This window comes from Brachycentrus maculatus, unplaced genomic scaffold, assembly GCF_059751285.1.
Source record: "Brachycentrus maculatus isolate JH-2025_06_01 unplaced genomic scaffold, ASM5975128v1 h1tg000475l, whole genome shotgun sequence".
In the NCBI taxonomy this organism is placed as follows: domain Eukaryota; kingdom Metazoa; phylum Arthropoda; class Insecta; order Trichoptera; family Brachycentridae; genus Brachycentrus; species Brachycentrus maculatus.
In genome coordinates this window covers 2,700,143-2,718,305 of record NW_028281222.1, presented here as the reverse complement: position 1 = coordinate 2,718,305, position 18,163 = coordinate 2,700,143, and the positions used below count along the sequence as shown (strand labels likewise).

General features: G+C 35.3%; 1 protein-coding gene across 2 annotated transcripts in view; it reads left to right on the top strand.

The window, feature by feature from the left end:
- The window catches only part of LOC148302178 (putative ATP-dependent RNA helicase DHX35), a 68,877-nt gene that overhangs the window by 39,310 nt on the left and 11,404 nt on the right, over window positions 1-18,163 (top strand). For both annotated transcript variants that reach the window (XM_088272111.1, XM_088272109.1), the window contains exons 4-8: window positions 9,896-10,081; window positions 10,578-10,718; window positions 12,134-12,326; window positions 14,727-14,824; window positions 15,931-16,174. In XM_088272111.1, coding sequence (XP_088128237.1) covers window positions 9,896-10,081; window positions 10,578-10,718; window positions 12,134-12,326; window positions 14,727-14,824; window positions 15,931-16,174 — 862 coding nt within the window. The remainder of the gene's footprint in view (window positions 1-9,895; window positions 10,082-10,577; window positions 10,719-12,133; window positions 12,327-14,726; window positions 14,825-15,930; window positions 16,175-18,163) is intronic.

Sequence of the window (18,163 nt, the reverse complement as noted above, 5' to 3'; positions counted from 1 at the left end):
AAACTTTATAATATCGCTCACTTCTTTCAACAACGTCATATATCAAAAAACTTGATTTTTCAGGAGATCGTTTTTAAAGTTTAATATTAAAATAAAATGTATTAAAAATAAATATCAAGCCGCTTATTGAATTTTTTACTGGGCAACAGATCTTTTTAGGTAAAACCTGAAGGTTTTTTCTCCATTTGAAAAAATATTTAGTATATTTAAAAATTGTCCGCCTCCGTAGTGTAGTGGTCAGCACGCTCGGCTACCGTTCTGGAGGTCCCGGGTTCGATTCCCAAGGGGGGTAAAATAAATATTAGTGATTTTTTCACTGTCATATTTATTCAATATTACCTGAAGCGGAGGGCTGATCACCTTTCCTTCATGTGTAAACGATCAAGATAACACTGCGTTTATATGACGCACTGCCCTATGCACCATTGGGGTGCGGATAAGGGTTTTATTATTATTTATTATATTTAAAACAATTATTAAACAATACCTTTTCTTCAAAATGCAAGAACAAGACTTTCTGCCCTGTAGCGGGTAAATATTAAGTTAAAAATATGCCGCTTTTGCTGGGATTTGTTACATTTTCTGTGCATTGCGAAAACATGCACAACTGAAAATTGACGATTTTTTATATATGACGTCGTTGAAAGGAGTGACCGATAAGCATTAAGGCAAAATTGCATATTTTCTATTTAGAGTTTTTTGCCAGTAATATATTTTAATATGCTTAATTTTTCGGAACAATTTTCGCTCATGTTCAATGCTAGTTATCATATTTTACAACAATAGGAAAAAAATATTGAAATTTTATTGTACAGTACTATATCTTACAAAATATTAATTATTTAAAACACTATACAATATCCCGCCTACAATAACTGCTTAATATATGTAAATACAATATAATGTGACATGTGTTCATCAATTATTCACATATGTATGGTGAAACAAATTTTTACTTATATGCGATGTATTGTTTGTTGAAGATCGTATAATATCAACCGATTTGCATTTTTTATTCATTTATTTATTTATTCAGTACACTAAAATTCCTACTGAGAAAAGTGGTACCGCCCCCAATGTCACTGGAAAGGTCTTCTAGGGATTACTTGAGGGTCTAGGAAATAAAATTGGGGTGCCAGGTAGTGGGCCATATGTTTATATCCCTTACCTTGTCGTTAGACCAAAAATTATTGGAAACCTGAATGTATATATATGTATATAAAACCCTTAGCCGCACCCCAATGGTGCATAGGGCACTGTGTCATATAAACGCAGTGTTATCTTGATCGTTTACACATGAAGGAAAGGTGATCAGCCCTCCCCTTCAGGTACCAGTCCAGGGTGATATTGAATATATATTAGAGTGAAAAAATCACTGACGTATATTTGACCCTCACCGGGAATCGAACCCGGGACCTCCAGTACGGTATTAAGTATTTATTTTCTCAGATATTTACTTTACCACTAACAAAAGTGACATAGCATTCTTTGAACTTTCTTTTAAAAATGAAATTTGCAGATTGCCGGTTTTGGTTTTATACGATTTGACTATTCTAGGTAAGACTTTTTTATTTTATTTTTAATATGGAATGGCGTTGCACATGTAATATAATGCATTTGCCAATGTCAAGTTAATTGAATTCTTAATTATAAAATATATGATAAAAATTATTGATTGCTGTTAAAATTGTCTGTTAATTTTAATGTTATTTTAAGCAAATTTCTTATTCAATAGAAATATTTATGTAAAAAAAACTTTACATTTATTTTATTATCTGTAAAATATTTTCAACAAGTAAATTGTAATTGTTTGTTAGGGGTTTTCCAATAAGCGCGATCGATATTCATTTCTATAATATTTTCATATAATTTTTTTTTTTGGACATCTCATCAAAGATGAAGAAGAATATGGAAGTCTGGGCATTTACGGGGCTGACGACCGTCATAGGCTAGTTAAAGCGATCACTTTACACACGTGTAACATTCACCAATTCTACCCATTATTGACAACCACTCTACTCAAATTCATGGAAGTTCTATATATTTATATGAACCAATTTAGAAACCTTGTTCTTGAATCACTAGAACTTCACTAGAGACATCTATTGGTGAGATGTAAAGAAGCTTTTTACTAAGCAGAAACTCTTATATTTGTATGTGAGGTCCAAATCCTGGATTATAAAAAGCTTAGTAAAAAGCTTCTTTACATCTCACCAATAGATGTCTCTAGTGAAGTTCTAGTGATTCAAGAACAAGGTTTCTAAATTGGTTCATATATATATATATCTAGAACTTCCAAGAATTTGAGTAGTGTGGTTGTCAATAATGGGTAGAATTGGTGAATGTTACACGTGCGTAAAGTGATCACTCAAACCAGCCGATGACAGTCGTCAGCCCCGTAAATGCCCAGACTTCCATATTCTTCTTCATCTTTGATGAGATGTCAAAAAATAAATAAAAAGTACATTGGCGGGCTTATTGCTAAAAAGCAATATCTTCCAAATCACCAAAAACAGACTAGTGATATTGATCAAAACGTTTGATACCATATATAGCTGTTTGCAATCAGAGGGTAGATAGTACTTGAACATTTAAAAAAAAACATGAATTACAAATTGACATTTAAAAAAACATAAATTACAAAAGATGATAATAAGGAGGGCAAAGGAAGAAGGGAGTTTAGGGAAGGAGGTAGAGGGAGGAGGTTTGATGGGCAGTTAGGATTCTAATGACAGATAGTAATGTCTCAGACGTTTTTAAAAGTTAATACATATTATTGTCTGATATAATAGATTTTATCAAAAAACTAAAAATCAAAAAAAAAGAAAATTAAAAAAATAAATAAAATAAGTATGTACTATATGAGTTGTATGTTTAAAAGAAGTACCTACTTAGATCTGTTTTTTTTTTAATAAATAATTTAAGCAATTTTTTTTAATCGAAACCAATTTAGAAAATTAATGTCTATCATATGTGGAGGTCCTCACATTACATTTCAATTGTGTCGGGTTGTGGTCCCGTGGTTAGTGTCGCGGACTTATAAGTCAGAGTTTCTCGGTTCGAATCCACTCTACCACAATTTGATACCTATTTCTAATAATGAGCCGCTTAGACTCACAGAAATAGTATGAATTTGAAATATTTGTGTAAATTATAAAAACAGAAATATTTCTCTTTTTAAATAAAAATCAATTTAAAAAATCAGAAGCATGCACACTCTTTTAAACATTGAAAACTGTCTACTACGCGCATTCAATAACTGATGCTTAGTAAAATGTTATTTGTGAAGCCGAAAATATACGATTGACTTGTGAAAATATTATATAAAAACATCAAAAATTTGCTAATATTGGAAAACCTTTACCAGCTCTACGGGTTGTAATCTAGTCTGTAATTTTCTAGTTTAATTTTTTAATCGTTAATTGCTCAAAAATGTTATAACACGTTCAATATTGATATTTTATTATTTCATAGATTTAAAGGCATCTTCTTCTTCCTGGCTCCATCCCAACTTATCGTCTTTGTGGACTGTTGGAGTCGGCTCTCCTCGTCCTCAGGCTGTAGGTCCTTCTATCATGGACAACGTCACCTAGGCCATGCCTTCGTATCGTGTTATGTTTCTGCAGCACCCATGAATTCTTTGGTCTTCCTCTAGATGTCTTTCGAGGAAGATCTATGGCGATTGCCTGGTTCATAATATGATCAGGTTCTCTGTGTCCTATGTGCCCATACCATCTCAATTGCCTTTCCTCTACCTTACTATCGATGCCTGTTACAGCCAGGCTTCCACGAATTCGTGAACTATTTTTTTTGTCTCTAAGGGACACTCCAGCTGACCATTTCAGCATTCGTATTTTAGCAGTTTCTGATTGCCTAGAGTAGGTGTTATACATTTTCTTCTTGGTTTCATCCTTACTTATCGTCTTTGTAGACTGTTGGGGCAGCTCTCCTCGTGCTCAGGCTGTAGGTCCTTCTATCATGGACAACGTCACCCAGGCCATGCCTTCGTATCGTGTTATGTTTCTGCAGCATCCATGAATTGTTTGATCTTCTTCTAGATCTCCCCTAAAGATGAACCCCTAATTTTCTTCTACTTATTTTCTTAATTTTTTAAATGTGTATATCGTAACTAATAAAACGTAAAATGTTCAGGAGGGCCATTTAAGTCACTTTTGCTTGCCAAAAAAATAAACATCAATTCAGTTAGTCATTTTTAACAAGTCAATATATTATACTTGCAAGTTTAAAATAGCTTTGGGAGTTTTTCACGGCAATATTAAGCTAGTAAAATATCAAATAGTCAATAATAACGTTTTTGTAAAAAATTCACTTGGTCACTTTCTCCTGTATGACTACGATATATCAAAGTTTCGATCAAAATAATAATGCTTGTTTTATGTTCTATAACGTTTATTATTTTAAGATTGTAAATTTTAAAAATATATTTTTATTTATTTTAATATTAGTAAGTATTATTTTTATAAATCGTGATAAGGTTGTTTTAAAAATGTGTTTATTCATATACCATATCGCTCACTCCTTTCAAGAACGTCATAAATCAAAAAACTTGATTTTTCAGGAGAACGTTTTTAAAGTTTAAAAATATTATACAATGTATTAAAAATAAACATCAAGCCACTTATTGAACTTTTTTACTGTGCAACAGATCTTTTTAGGTAAAACCTGATTTTTTTTCTCCATTTGAAATTTTTTTAGTATATTTAAAAATATAATTAAACAATACCTTTTCTTCGAAATGCAAAAACAACACTTTCTGCCCTGTAGCGGGTAAATATCAAGTTAAAAATATGCCGCTTTTGCTGGGATATGGTACATTTTCTGAGCATTCCGAAAACATGCACAACTGAAAATTGACGATTTTTGATTTATGACATTCTTGAAAGGAGTGAGCGATATGTTATATAGTAGGTTTGAGTAATTAACTTATAGAGGAATCCACGAGAGCGCGTTTTTAATATGAAATTACATACTCACTTTTAAAAGACATATTTTTATGCCGTGTCGTAATCAGTTAGACACGGTATAAATCAGAATAAATAACCACATATTTTTCCCTTACAAAATTTTAGTACAATTACTAAAAGGCTAAAGTTATGTTCTTTACATCATTTTATGACAATTGATTACGTTTCGCTTTTAGTACTGAACTTTTTATGTGAATCGTTCCTGTCAGTACGTATGTACTATGTATATAAAACCTAGCAATTTTAGTAATATTGGTTATTAAAATACGGCTACAATGGTGAGTGTGGCACTGTGTATAGTGTGAGCACTTAAACCAACCAGTGACAGGTCTTCTGCTCTGAAAACGTATCTTTTGATTTATCAATAAAAACCTGACCATATTTTGGTAAATATGAACATATATTAGCATACATTAGTTGACCTTTTTTGTTGTTGAAAACAATACCTTCTATCTGTAATTTCGTGCCTCGATATGGATACCCTCTTAATACTTTTTGTTGTTGTACAAAATTCGTTTTAATGTTGCATTTTTAAATGAGTTAAATATTTAGAAAAGAAAATACTTAATATTTTTTTAATTACTAAAAAAATGCTATTTATTGTAGACTTTTAGGGTGTGTATATATAATTTATGTAATTTTTCTAATTTTAAATAAATATTTAAAAATTTTTAAATAAATAAATGTTATTATCATAAGCATACTAAAATAATTCGTTTTTATTTTTATATGATTCATTATTTTTTATTGTTCAATTATGTGTTTAAAATTGGCTAGTCTGCCTCTAGCTTTACATGATTTGCTAGTTGCCCTCTAGCCTTATCCCATACAATTTGCTTGTTGGCCTCTAGCCTTACCTACATAATTTGCTAGCTAGCCTCTACCCTTATCCTATACAATTAGCTAGTGGGCCTCTAGCTTTATCCTATATAATTTCATATCTGGCCTCTAGCCTTATCCTATAAAATTTCTCGATTGGCCCCTAGCCTTATCCAATACAGTTTACGAGCTGGCCTCTAGCTAAAGCTAGAGGATAAATCCTATACAATTTTCTAGTGACCTCTAGCCTTATCCTATACAATTTGCTATTTGGCCTCTAGCCATATCATATACCATTTGCTAGTTGGTCTCTAGCCTAACCATACATAACTTGCCAGTGGGCCTCTAGCCTTACGCTATATAATTTGATAATGGGCAATATCCAACATAATTTTAATATTACATTTTAAATTGCGAAATAATTGTATGAACAAATTAAATGCCATAAGTTTATTTATTTGTATATGTATATATATTTATATATATATATATATATATATATATATATATATATATATATATATATATATATATATATATATATATATATATATATATATATATATATATATATATATATATATATATATATATATATATATATATATATATATATATATATATATATATATATATATATATATATATATATATATATATATATATATATATATATAAATATATATATATATATATATATATATATATATATATATATATATATATATATATATATATATATATATATATATATATATACATATATATATATATATATATTTATATATATATATATATTTTTATATATATATATATATATATATATATATATATATATATATATATATATATATATATATATATATATATATATATATATATATATATATATATATATATATATATATATATATATATATATATACATATATATATATATATATTTATATATATATATATATATTTTTATATATATATATATATATATATATATATATATATATATATATATATATATATATATATATATATATATATATATATATATTTCTGCAATATTTAATTATTATGAACTTGATCAAAAATAATATTAATGTAAGTTTATTTTATTTAATTTTACTATTAATTTGCTTAATATTTTTCTACTACTAGTTTCGGGAGTACTTGTGTACTACGATCCATTAACCTTGCGTGACAGTTTTTTTTTTAAATATCTAAATTATACCTTTTTGTAGTAGAAGGTTGTTCACGAACAAAAAATATTTAACCATTCTAATTACATACTGTAAACTTATTGTTTCTCTTGCGTTCTATCCTCTGCTTATACTTGCAAAAAATGTGATTCCCGAAATGCGTATTTTTTTATGATATGTAATAAATGCAGTATAAAACGCAACGCTGTTTTACATACGTGTATATGTATGAACATATTATTTGGTATGTTCCGTTTTTGTCTTTTGTAACTGCTTTAAGTCAAAAATGTGTAAAGGTTGTAAGTCAAAAATGGCATTGCGAAATTTTCAACTTGTCATTATAAGAATTTGTGTATTAAACCATTTTTGTCAATTTAAAAATTTCTATTTTTTTTTATGAATTACTTAAATAAAATGTATTAGAATAGTATATCTTTTTTACTATTATATTTCATGTAAATAGTTTTATTATATTATTGTTAAAATGGCTTGACATGTCGAAACAGCTGTCACCAAATAAAAAAAATACATCGATTCTGATTTTTGAGTTTTATTTTTTTTCCTATATTTTATCATCCTGTTATCCGAATTCACATTGAAATCCTGTTCAAATTAACTAACTAACTAAACTAACTAACCATCACGCCGCTTCCCCTCAGGGGTAGGCAGAGAGAATAGAGCGCCACACCACTCTGTCCTTGCAAACATTCTTCGCCTCTTCCACGTTCATGCATCTCTGTTCAAATTAAATCCAATATAATTATTTTTGTATTATTTTTTGACATCTCATCAAAGATGAAGAAGAATATGGAAGTCTGGGCATTTACGGGGCTGACGACCTTCATACGCTGGTTTAAGTGATCACTTTACACACGTGTAACATTCACAAATTCTACCCATTATTGACAACCACACTACTGAAATTCTGGGAAATTCTATATATACATTAATCAATTTCGAAACATTGTTCTCACATACTAATATAAGAGTTTCTGCTCAATAAAAAGCTTCTTTTCATCTCACCAATAGATGTCTTTAGTGAAGTTCTAGTGATTCAAGAACAATGTTTCGAAAATAGTTCATATATATGAACTTCCAAGAATTTGAGTAGTGTGGTTGTCAATCATGGGTGAATGTTATACGTGTGTAAAGTGATCACTTGAACCACCGTATAACGGTCGTCAGCCCCGTAAATGGCCAGACTTCCATATTCTTCTTCATCTTTGATGAGATGTCAAAGAAATAATATGAAAAATAACTCCTGTAATTGGAGATAATCCAGATTTGTGAACAAGTATTTGGACACACTCAAAACGTTCTAAGAGATTTATATATGCGAGATGACATTGATAAGTTTGATAGCTGGGAATCAACATCGCAGTAGGCTAATTCCTCTTAAAAACAGGCCACAAGGCTACACCAAGCAGAAGAAAAAGAAGAAGATATTCTATAAACAGAAAATCGATGGTTAAATTGAATTTTCATCTGTTTCGACACGTCATTTGTGGGTCACAAGCCTTGTAGAAGATTGTAACGTCCGATATGTTTAACGACCACGTTATATTTGTGATCATGTTGAAAATAAGTAAATTATAGGTTATTTTTACAAATTGTGGTAGAAATTATTCTATGGAGTCATCCAAATAAATCCGTATTCAAAATTCTTCCTTATTAAATATAGTTACAAGATTTTTTGAAATATAATTTACCTTATAACCATATCCGCTCCCTAGGTGGAGCATATGGAGTCCACAAACTGTCTCCAGGCTTTTCTGTCGGCTGCCAGCTCCCTTGCATCCTCCCAAGTCAGATCCACGTCCCGAAGTTCTGACGAGAACTGCCGACGAATTGTCAGCAGTGGTCGTCCTGGGCGGCGCGAACCTGATGCCTTGTAAAAGAGGCGGGCTTGATGGCGGCTCTCAGGGGGCATGCGGAGTACATGGCCGAGCCAACTGAATCGCCTTGTCTTGACGACAGTTGTGACCAAGATTTGCTGCGTCCTACGCCTTATCTCTTCATTCCTCACAAAGTCAAACCACCGCACGCCTAAGATTCTCCGCAAACACCTATTCTCAAAGCTTAGTACACGGCTGCTCTGGGCCCTTGTAAGGTGCCATGTCTCACAGCCGTATAAGAGAACAGGAGCAATGCAGGCATTGTATAGGCGGCATTTGGTCTTCACCGAGTATAAATCCGATCTCCAGACAGCCTTCATACTGTTAAATGCGGACCCAGCGAGTCCTAATCGCACTCCCAGTTCCTTTTGAAGGCTGCCATTTTTTATTCATATATAATTTAATATTCATATATAATATAATTTGATTCATTTATTTATTTGGCATTTAATTTGTAGAACTCCATTTTAATTTACGTATTAATTTTTAAATCAAACACAGATTAAGTACCTAGAATTGTATAGCTACATAAGGACCGTCAGTCCATTTAATTTTCACATTCGTTTAAAAATGCCATAACTAGGCGAAACAATATTAATTTTTGTATTATTTCGAGAAATAAAAATACTTTGTGTTTTGATCCACTCACATTTTTACTAACCAACTAGTTTCGGCAACAACCTGTTGCCCTCTTCAGGGTTTAATTTATGACTGAAGGTTTAATTCATGGGTTTAATTTAAACCCTGAAGAGGGCAACAGGTTGTTGCCGAAACTAGTTGGTTAATAAAAATGTGAGTGGATCAAAACACAAAGTGTTTATATTTCTCGAAATAATATATCAATATGATCCACAAAGTTAATGCTTTCAATATTCAAAATATTAATTTTTGTGTTTTCTTAATAGAATACAACTTCGTAGACTCAAAAAATCTTTATACACTACCCTTTTTTCCATGAACCTTCCTCCTATTGACATAACATGTTTTATTGGCCTGATCGCAGTACTTGGCCGAGGTCGGCTACTGCTCCGCGGGCAAGTCCATCCTGGTGAGCGTGCCCCGGGTGGCCGCAGCCGTCTCGCTCGCCCAGCGCGTAGCCCTGGAGAGCGGCACCGTGTGTGGTGCGCAGGGCACTGTGGGCTACGCGGTCAGCTTCCAGCACCAGTACGGCCCCAACACGCAGATCAAGGTGGGTGACAACTTTTAATGTAAAATAAATATAAAGATGACTACATTCAATACAGCAAATGATCAAGGTGACAACTTTTAATATAAAAAAGATCAAGGTGACCATTTTTTTTTTACCTAACGTCCAAGTGATTCTGAAATCTAGCTACGGCTTATGCAACACCTCTTATCATGTCCCTACTCAGGCTTCAACTTTATAAGTTTCATAGCCTATGCCTATTCGTGAGTGGATTTACTCTTTATGTTCAAAGTTACTATAATTTCATGTAATTCATGAGTGAAAAAATTCTAGGCAAAATCACTCGCTTCAAGGTGACCATTTTCAATACTAAAAAGATCAAGGTGACAACTTTAAATACAGAAAAAAATCAAGGTTACACTCCTGTCTCGATAACTTCTTCATCCATAGTGAAAAGACAAAATTACTGTGAAATGTGTCCTCGGCACGGAAAAATTCAGTGTGCATGATAAAATAAAATAAACATTCCTGTTTTCAGTATGTGACTGAGGGCATACTCCTCCGCGAGATGTTCTCGGACCCCTTGCTGACGCAGTACAGCTGCCTCATGCTGGACGAGGTGCACGAGCGCAGCCAGCTCACCGACGTCATCATGGGCCTCGTCAAGAAGATCCTCAAGGTACTGCTGCCATCGCGCCGTGCCAGCAGACAGGACGTGCACTCCTAGCTTCGCGTCTGGTCACACGCGCTTGTGGACTTTCGACACAACTAGACTCATACAGTCATACATAGTGTTGGACTTTCGACATAACCAGACTCATACAGTCACACATGCTTGTGGACTTTCGACACAACTAGACTCATACAGTCATACATAGTGTTGGACTTTCGACATAACCAGACTCATACAGTCACACATGCTTGTGGACTTTCGACACAACTAGACTCATACAGTCATACATAGTGTTGGACTTTCGACATAACCAGACTCATACAGTCACACATGCTTGTGGACTTTCGACACAACTAGACTCATACAGTCATACATAGTGTTGGACTTTCGACATAACCAGACTCATACAGTCACACATGCTTGTGGACTTTCCACACAATCAGATATAAGGTCCTAATTTCTTAAGTTCATAAGTATGTATTGTTAGGTTCTGATCGATGACACAGACAGTCACTAATATGCATTTATAGACTTGACACAACCAGACATTTAAAATCACACAATTAAAACCGCAGGGGTAGGCACAGTGAATAGAACGCCACACTAATCTGTCTTTGCACACAATCTTCGCCTCTTTCATATTCATACATCTTCTCATACATACCCGCCAATTATTCCGACACCTGACCTACCTGATAAGTACATATTTGAAATACTCCATCATGCCAAGTTTTTCTCGGTCTTCTTCTGCTTTTATTACGAACCACATTGGCCTTATAAATTTGTTTAACTTCCTTCTTATCCTTATCCACACCCAATGGTGCATAGGGCACTGCATCGTATTGACGCAGTGTTATCCCGATCCTTGCTTACGTATAGGCAAGGTGATCACTCCTGCGCTTCAGGAAACAGTCCAGGGCATATTAACTAAATATTGTTTAACTATCCTTTCTTTCACAACATTTTGAGTGTGTCCAAATACTGGTTCACAAAATCTGGATTGTCTCCAATCACAGGAGTTGTTTTCATATTTTTTTTTGACATCTCATCAAAGATGAAGAAGAATATGGAAGTCTGGGCATTTACGGGGCTGACGACCGTCATAGGCTGGTTCAAGTGATCTTCATCTTTGATGAGATGTCAAAAAATAATCCTTTCTTACTATATTATTAAATAAAAACCAATATTTTTAGCTTTTCCACTTTATTTTTATTTGACCAGCGACCGGGTTTCGTCGTTACCGACATCATCATCCAGTCTGATGATGTCGGTAACGACGAAACCCGGTCGCTGGTCAAATAAAAATAAAGCTAAAAATATTGGTTTTAATCTAATAATATGTTAAAAATGCAATTCCATCAAGAAGTGTCAGTGGATAATATAAACCTTTTTTACTATTAAAATACACGTTGCAATTCCAGAAACGGAGGAATCTGAAGCTCATAGTGTCATCGGCCACCATGGACGCAGAGTACCTGCGCGACTTCTTCAATTTAAACAAGGGGACGAGCAAAGATAGCGGGAGAGGAGCGTCCGGCCGAGATGGCCTCCCGACAGCGGTCATCCTGTCCGTGGAGGGAAGGATGCATCCCGTAGACGTATTTTATGTAAAATGTAAATGAAACCTCAATTATTATTTTTTTTTTCATTCAAACCCTTATCCGCACCCCAATGGTGCATAGGGCACTGCATCATATAAACGCAGTGTTATCTCGATCGTTAACACTTGAAGGAAAGGTGATCAGCCCTCCGCTTCCGGTACCAGTCCAGGGTAATATTGAATAAATATGAGAGTGAAAAAATCACTTATATTTATTTGACCCCCCCTGGGAATCGAACCCGGGACCTCCAGTACGGTAGCCGAGCGTGCTGACCATTACACTACGGAGGCGGACAATTATTTAGTATTCATTATTACAAAACCTCAATATGACAGATCTCTACTTGACAAACTTCGGTTATAGTGGGCAAAAATGTAGAAAATGTAATTTTTTTAAAAAACCTCCTGTTAATATTCTTCTTCTTCTTCATCTTATTCCTCATTACTGATTAACATCTATCAAACATCGTTTTGCCACACATTCGTCTTAGGGATCGCATTTCGACTGCAATCAGTCTGCTTTCATCCAACTCCATGCTTCGCTTCCATACATTCCAGGGTCGGAACCAGGACTCCGTTATGTACTGCCAGTACATAAGTTTTCGCTGATAGATTTTTATTTGCTTCAACTGATTTCATTGCACCGTTCACTTTGTTCCCAGCATCATGCACTCTCCTTTTATGTCTTTATCAATCTTTCCATCCCTAAAAAATATACTACCCAAATATACGCCAACTCTCTACCAACGGTATGGAAAAGGACCCTAATTATACTCTGGCAGTCTGCCGCCCGACCCTCAGTATACTAATCACAAGTAGCCGCAACACCCAATTCCCATCTGTACAATGTTTGCAGGCGTCTCTCGCGCTCTACCTAAAGTAAGCAAATAGAACGCTCGCAAGCGTCTCCCGCTCTCTACCGACAGTGTGGAAAAGGACCCTAATTATACTCTGGCAGTCTGCCGCCCGACCCTCAGTATACTTATCACAAGTAGCCGCAACACCCAATTCCCATCTGTACAATGTTTGCAGGCGTCTCTCGCGCTCTACCTAAAGTAAGCAAATAGAACGCTCGCAAGCGTCTCCCGCTCTCTACCGACAGTGTGGAAAAGGACCCTAATTATACTCTGGCAGTCTGCCGCCCGACCCTCAGTATACTAATCACAAGTAGCCGCAACACCCAATTCCCATCTGTACAATGTTTGCAGGCATCTCTCGCGCTCTACCTAAAGTAAGCAAATAGAACGCTCGCAAGCGTCTCCCGCTCTCTACCGACAGTGTGGAAAAGGACCCTAATTATACTCTGGCAGTCTGCCGCCCGACCCTCAGTATACTTATCACAAGTAGCCGCAACACCCAATTCCCATCTGTACAATGTTTGCAGGCGTCTCTCGCGCTCTACCTAAAGTAAGCAAATAGAACGCTCGCAAGCGTCTCCCGCTCTCTACCGACAGTGTGGAAAAGGACCCTAATTATACTCTGGCAGTCTGCCGCCCGACCCTCAGTATACTTATCACAAGTAGCCGCAACACCCAATTCCCATCTGTACAATGTTTGCAGGCGTCTCTCGCGCTCTACCTAAAGTAAGCAAATAGAACGCTCGCAAGCGTCTCCCGCTCTCTACCGACAGTGTGGAAAAGGACCCTAATTATACTCTGGCAGTCTGCCGCCCGACCCTCAGTATACTAATCACAAGTAGCCGCAACACCCAATTCCCATCTGTACAATGTTTGCAGGCGTATCTCGCGCTCTACCTAAAGTAAGCAAATAGAACGCTCGCAAGCGTCTCCTGCTCTCTACCGACAGTATGGAAAAGGACCCTAATTATACTCTGGCAGTCTGCCGCCCGACCCTCAGTATACTAATCACAAGTAGCCGCAACACCCAATTCCCATCTGTACAATGTTTGCAGGCGTCTCTCGCGCTCTACCTAAAGTAAGCAAATAGAACGCTCGCAAGCGTCTCCTGCTCTCTACCGACAGTATGGGAAAGGACCCTAATTATACTCTGGCAGTCTGCCGCCCGACCCTCAGTATACTAATCACAAGTAGCCGCAACACCCAATTCCCATCTGTACAATGTTTGCAGGCGTCTCTCGCGCTCTACCTAAAGTAAGCAAATAGAACGCTCGCAAGCGTCTCCCGCTCTCTACCAACAGTATGGAAAAGGACCCTAATTATACTCTGGCAGTCTGCCGCCCGACCCTCAGTATACTAATCACAAGTAGCCGCAACACCCAATTCCCATCTGTACAATGTTTGCAGGCGTCTCTCGCGCTCTACCTAAAGTAAGCAAATAGAACGCTCGCAAGCGTCTCCCGCTCTCTACCAACAGTATGAAAAAAGACCCTTTTAAGCATTTCCCGCAAATAATGTGTTAATATGGAAAATTTACTTATTTATACTTTGTTTTAGATCCTGTACCCGATTACGTAAAAGCCGTTTTCAACACAGTGGTTAAAATCCATGAAAATGAACCATTTGGGGATGTGCTGGCGTTCCTGACTGGGCAGGTACGAACCGTTTCACAATATTTTGAGTGTGTTCAAATTTTTGTTCACAAATTCTGAATTTTGCCCTACTTATCAAGATTTTTATTGTACTTTCAACATAGATGAAGAAGGATACAAAACCCTGGGCATTTATAGGGCTTACGACCTGTCATAAGCTAATTAACTATCTAATCATGATGAGAGAATAGAATGCCAAACCACTCTGTCTTTACGAACTGCGCTTACGCTTCCTGCTAAGCGTCCTGCGCTTCAGGTACCAGTCCCGTGTAATATTAAATAAATACATATTACAGTGTAAAATCACCAGTATTTATTTTCACCCCCTCTGGGAATCGAACCTGGGACCTCCAGCACGATAGCTAAACACGCTAACCATTACACTACGGAGGCGGACAAACTTATACGTGTATAACTTGATGTAATCTTTAAAATTCCTATTTTTTTTAAAAATATGAATTGCACATGGCGTATGGCCACCACAGGTCATTTTGTGGTGGTCATATGCTCCATCTAGAGTGCAAACATGGACGGATAATAAGAATGAGTCGTTTGAGCAAACCTTCTTCTTGTGCCCATTATCGGGTTTGTGTCTGTGGTTAGTGTCCCGGACTCTTAAGTCAGAGTTTCTCGGTTCGAACCCACTCTACCACAATTTGATACCTTGTTCTAATAATGAGCCGCTTAGGCTCACAGAAATAATATAAAATATTGTAGTGTAAAAAGTGTTTATGTAAATAATTAAAAACACAAATATTATCTCTGTTAAAATAAAAATAACCAATAGATGTCTCTAGTGAAGTTCTAGTGATTCAAGAACAAGGTTTCTAAATTGGTTCATGTATGTATATAGAACTTCCAAGAATTTGAGTAGTGTGGTTGTCAATAATGGGTAGAATTGGTTAATGTTACACGTGTGTAAAGTGATCACTTAAACCAGCCTATGACGGTCGTCAGCCCCGTAAATGCCCAGACTTCCATATTCTTCATCTTTGATGAGATTTCAAAAAATAATATAAAAATGAAAGTATTGAAGACAGGCATCCCTCTTGGACTTCTACTTTAGTAAGTAAGTATGAGCAGTCGGTAATAGTGATATCTCTCTCCAGGATGAGGTGATCACAGCGTGCAGGATGCTGGAGGAGTACGCGGAGCAGAACAACAAGAAGGCCGCGGGCACCCGGCTTCTGGAGTCGAGGAAGACCTACGAGATGTCGGTGGTGCCTCTGTACGGGGCCCTGCCGGCCTTCCGGCAGCTGAAGGCCTTCCAGCGCGCCGGGCAGGGCTGCCGGAAGGTCGTCGTGGCCACCAACATAGCCGAGACCTGCGTCACCATCCCGGGCATCAGCTACGGTATGGAAAACACAGCTTTTTTATTATTTATTTATTTGGGTTAACAGCAGCAACACATCGACGTGCCCTACATAAAGTGCTCTAACTACATTTTTGTCAATTTTGAGATATTTGGTGTATGTTATCAACTGACCATTATCTACAAATATAAATAAACAAAAAAAATATATGAAATAAATTACTGACAACATTTTTAGTGTGTCCATATACTTGTTCACAAAATCTGGATTATCTCCAAATACAAGAGTTATTTTCATATTATTTTTTGACATCTTATCAAAGATGAAGAAGAATATGGAAGTCTGGCCATTTACGGGGCTGACGATCGTCATAGGCTGATTTAAGTGATCTCTTTACACACGTGTAACATTCACCACTTCTACCCATTATTGACAACCACACTTCTCAAATTCTTGGAAGCTCTATATATATGAACCAATTTTGAAACATTGTTCTTGAATCACTAGTACGGACCTCACATACTAATAAAAGAGTTTCTGCTCAATACAAAGCTTCTTTTCATCTCACCAATAGATGTCTCTAGTGAAGTTCTAGTGATTCAAGAACAATGTTTCAAAATTGGTTCATATATCGCTCACTCCTTTCAAGAACGTCATAAATCAAAAAACTTGATTTTTCAGGAGAACGTTTTTAAAGTTTAAAAATATAATACAATGTATTAAAAATAAATATCAAGCCACTTATTGAACTTTTTACTGTGCAACAGATCTTTTTAGGTGAAACCTGAAGGTTCTTTCTCCATTTGAAAAATATTTAGTATATTTCAAAAAATAATTAAACAATACCTTTTCATCAAAATGCAAAAACAACACTTTATGCCCTGTAGCGGGTAAATATTATGTTAAAAATATGCCGCTTTTGCTGGGATGTAGTACATTTTCTGGGCATTCCGAAAACATGCACAACTGAAAATTGTCGATTTTTGATTTATAACGTTCTTGAAAGGAGTGAGCGATATATATAGAGCTTCCAAGAATTTAAGAAGTGTGGTTGTCAATAATGGGTAGAATTGGTGAATGTTACACGTGTGTAAAGTGATCACTTAAACCAGCCTATGACGATCGTCAGCCCCGTAAATGCCCAGACTTCCATATTCTTCTTCATCTTTGATGAGATGTCAAAAATAATATGAAAATAAATTAGGCCTAGTTTTCAGGCGTATAAGAGACGCCATCTACATCGAATTTTCGAAATGAACTGAACTCCTAAAATGCTATCTTCTTGATTTCGACAAAGCATAAAGTTTTAAAACAATTTAATACATTATTTTATCGTGTTTCTGAATGTATAATACTAGTTTAGAATTTCAGATAAAACCGTATATTAATTTTCTTAAATACGTTGAATAAATCGTCTAAGCTCTCTCCTGTAAAGTAACAGATTTGCAGATAGAGCCCTTTACGTAGGGGCCGTCGACATATAAAACGTAACATTATCCCTAGATAACTAAACTATATTTAAAGATACATAGCACAGACTAACTATTTTATATAAAGACCGCCAACTACCTCGATTTTTTATGGCTGGAAGTGATATTCGCCAGCGGCCGGAAGTGACGTAAACGGCTAGAAGTACTAAGCTCCCCGGCTGGGCGTGACTTCGCCGCGGCTGAATGTCAAATCCACCCGCCGAAATATTTATCATTCATTTTTCAGGTTAAATGGTATTTATATTGAAATTTGTTGTATTACATATTTTCAAAATTATAATATTAATATTACAAAGAAGATATTTCACTATCTAAATTTATTTATTTCAGTGTAAACAAAAATAGAAAGGTCACGGCTAAAACGCGACATTTATAAAAAGAGTTCAGGCGATTAATAATGGTTACTCAACTCAGCCTTACAATGGTAAATGTTAATGGTAACTTTTTTGAAATTATTATCCCAAACTATGTATAAATATAAGGCTTTTCAACAAAAACAAAAACGATAGAATTTTCAAATTACTTTATTATATCTAAAA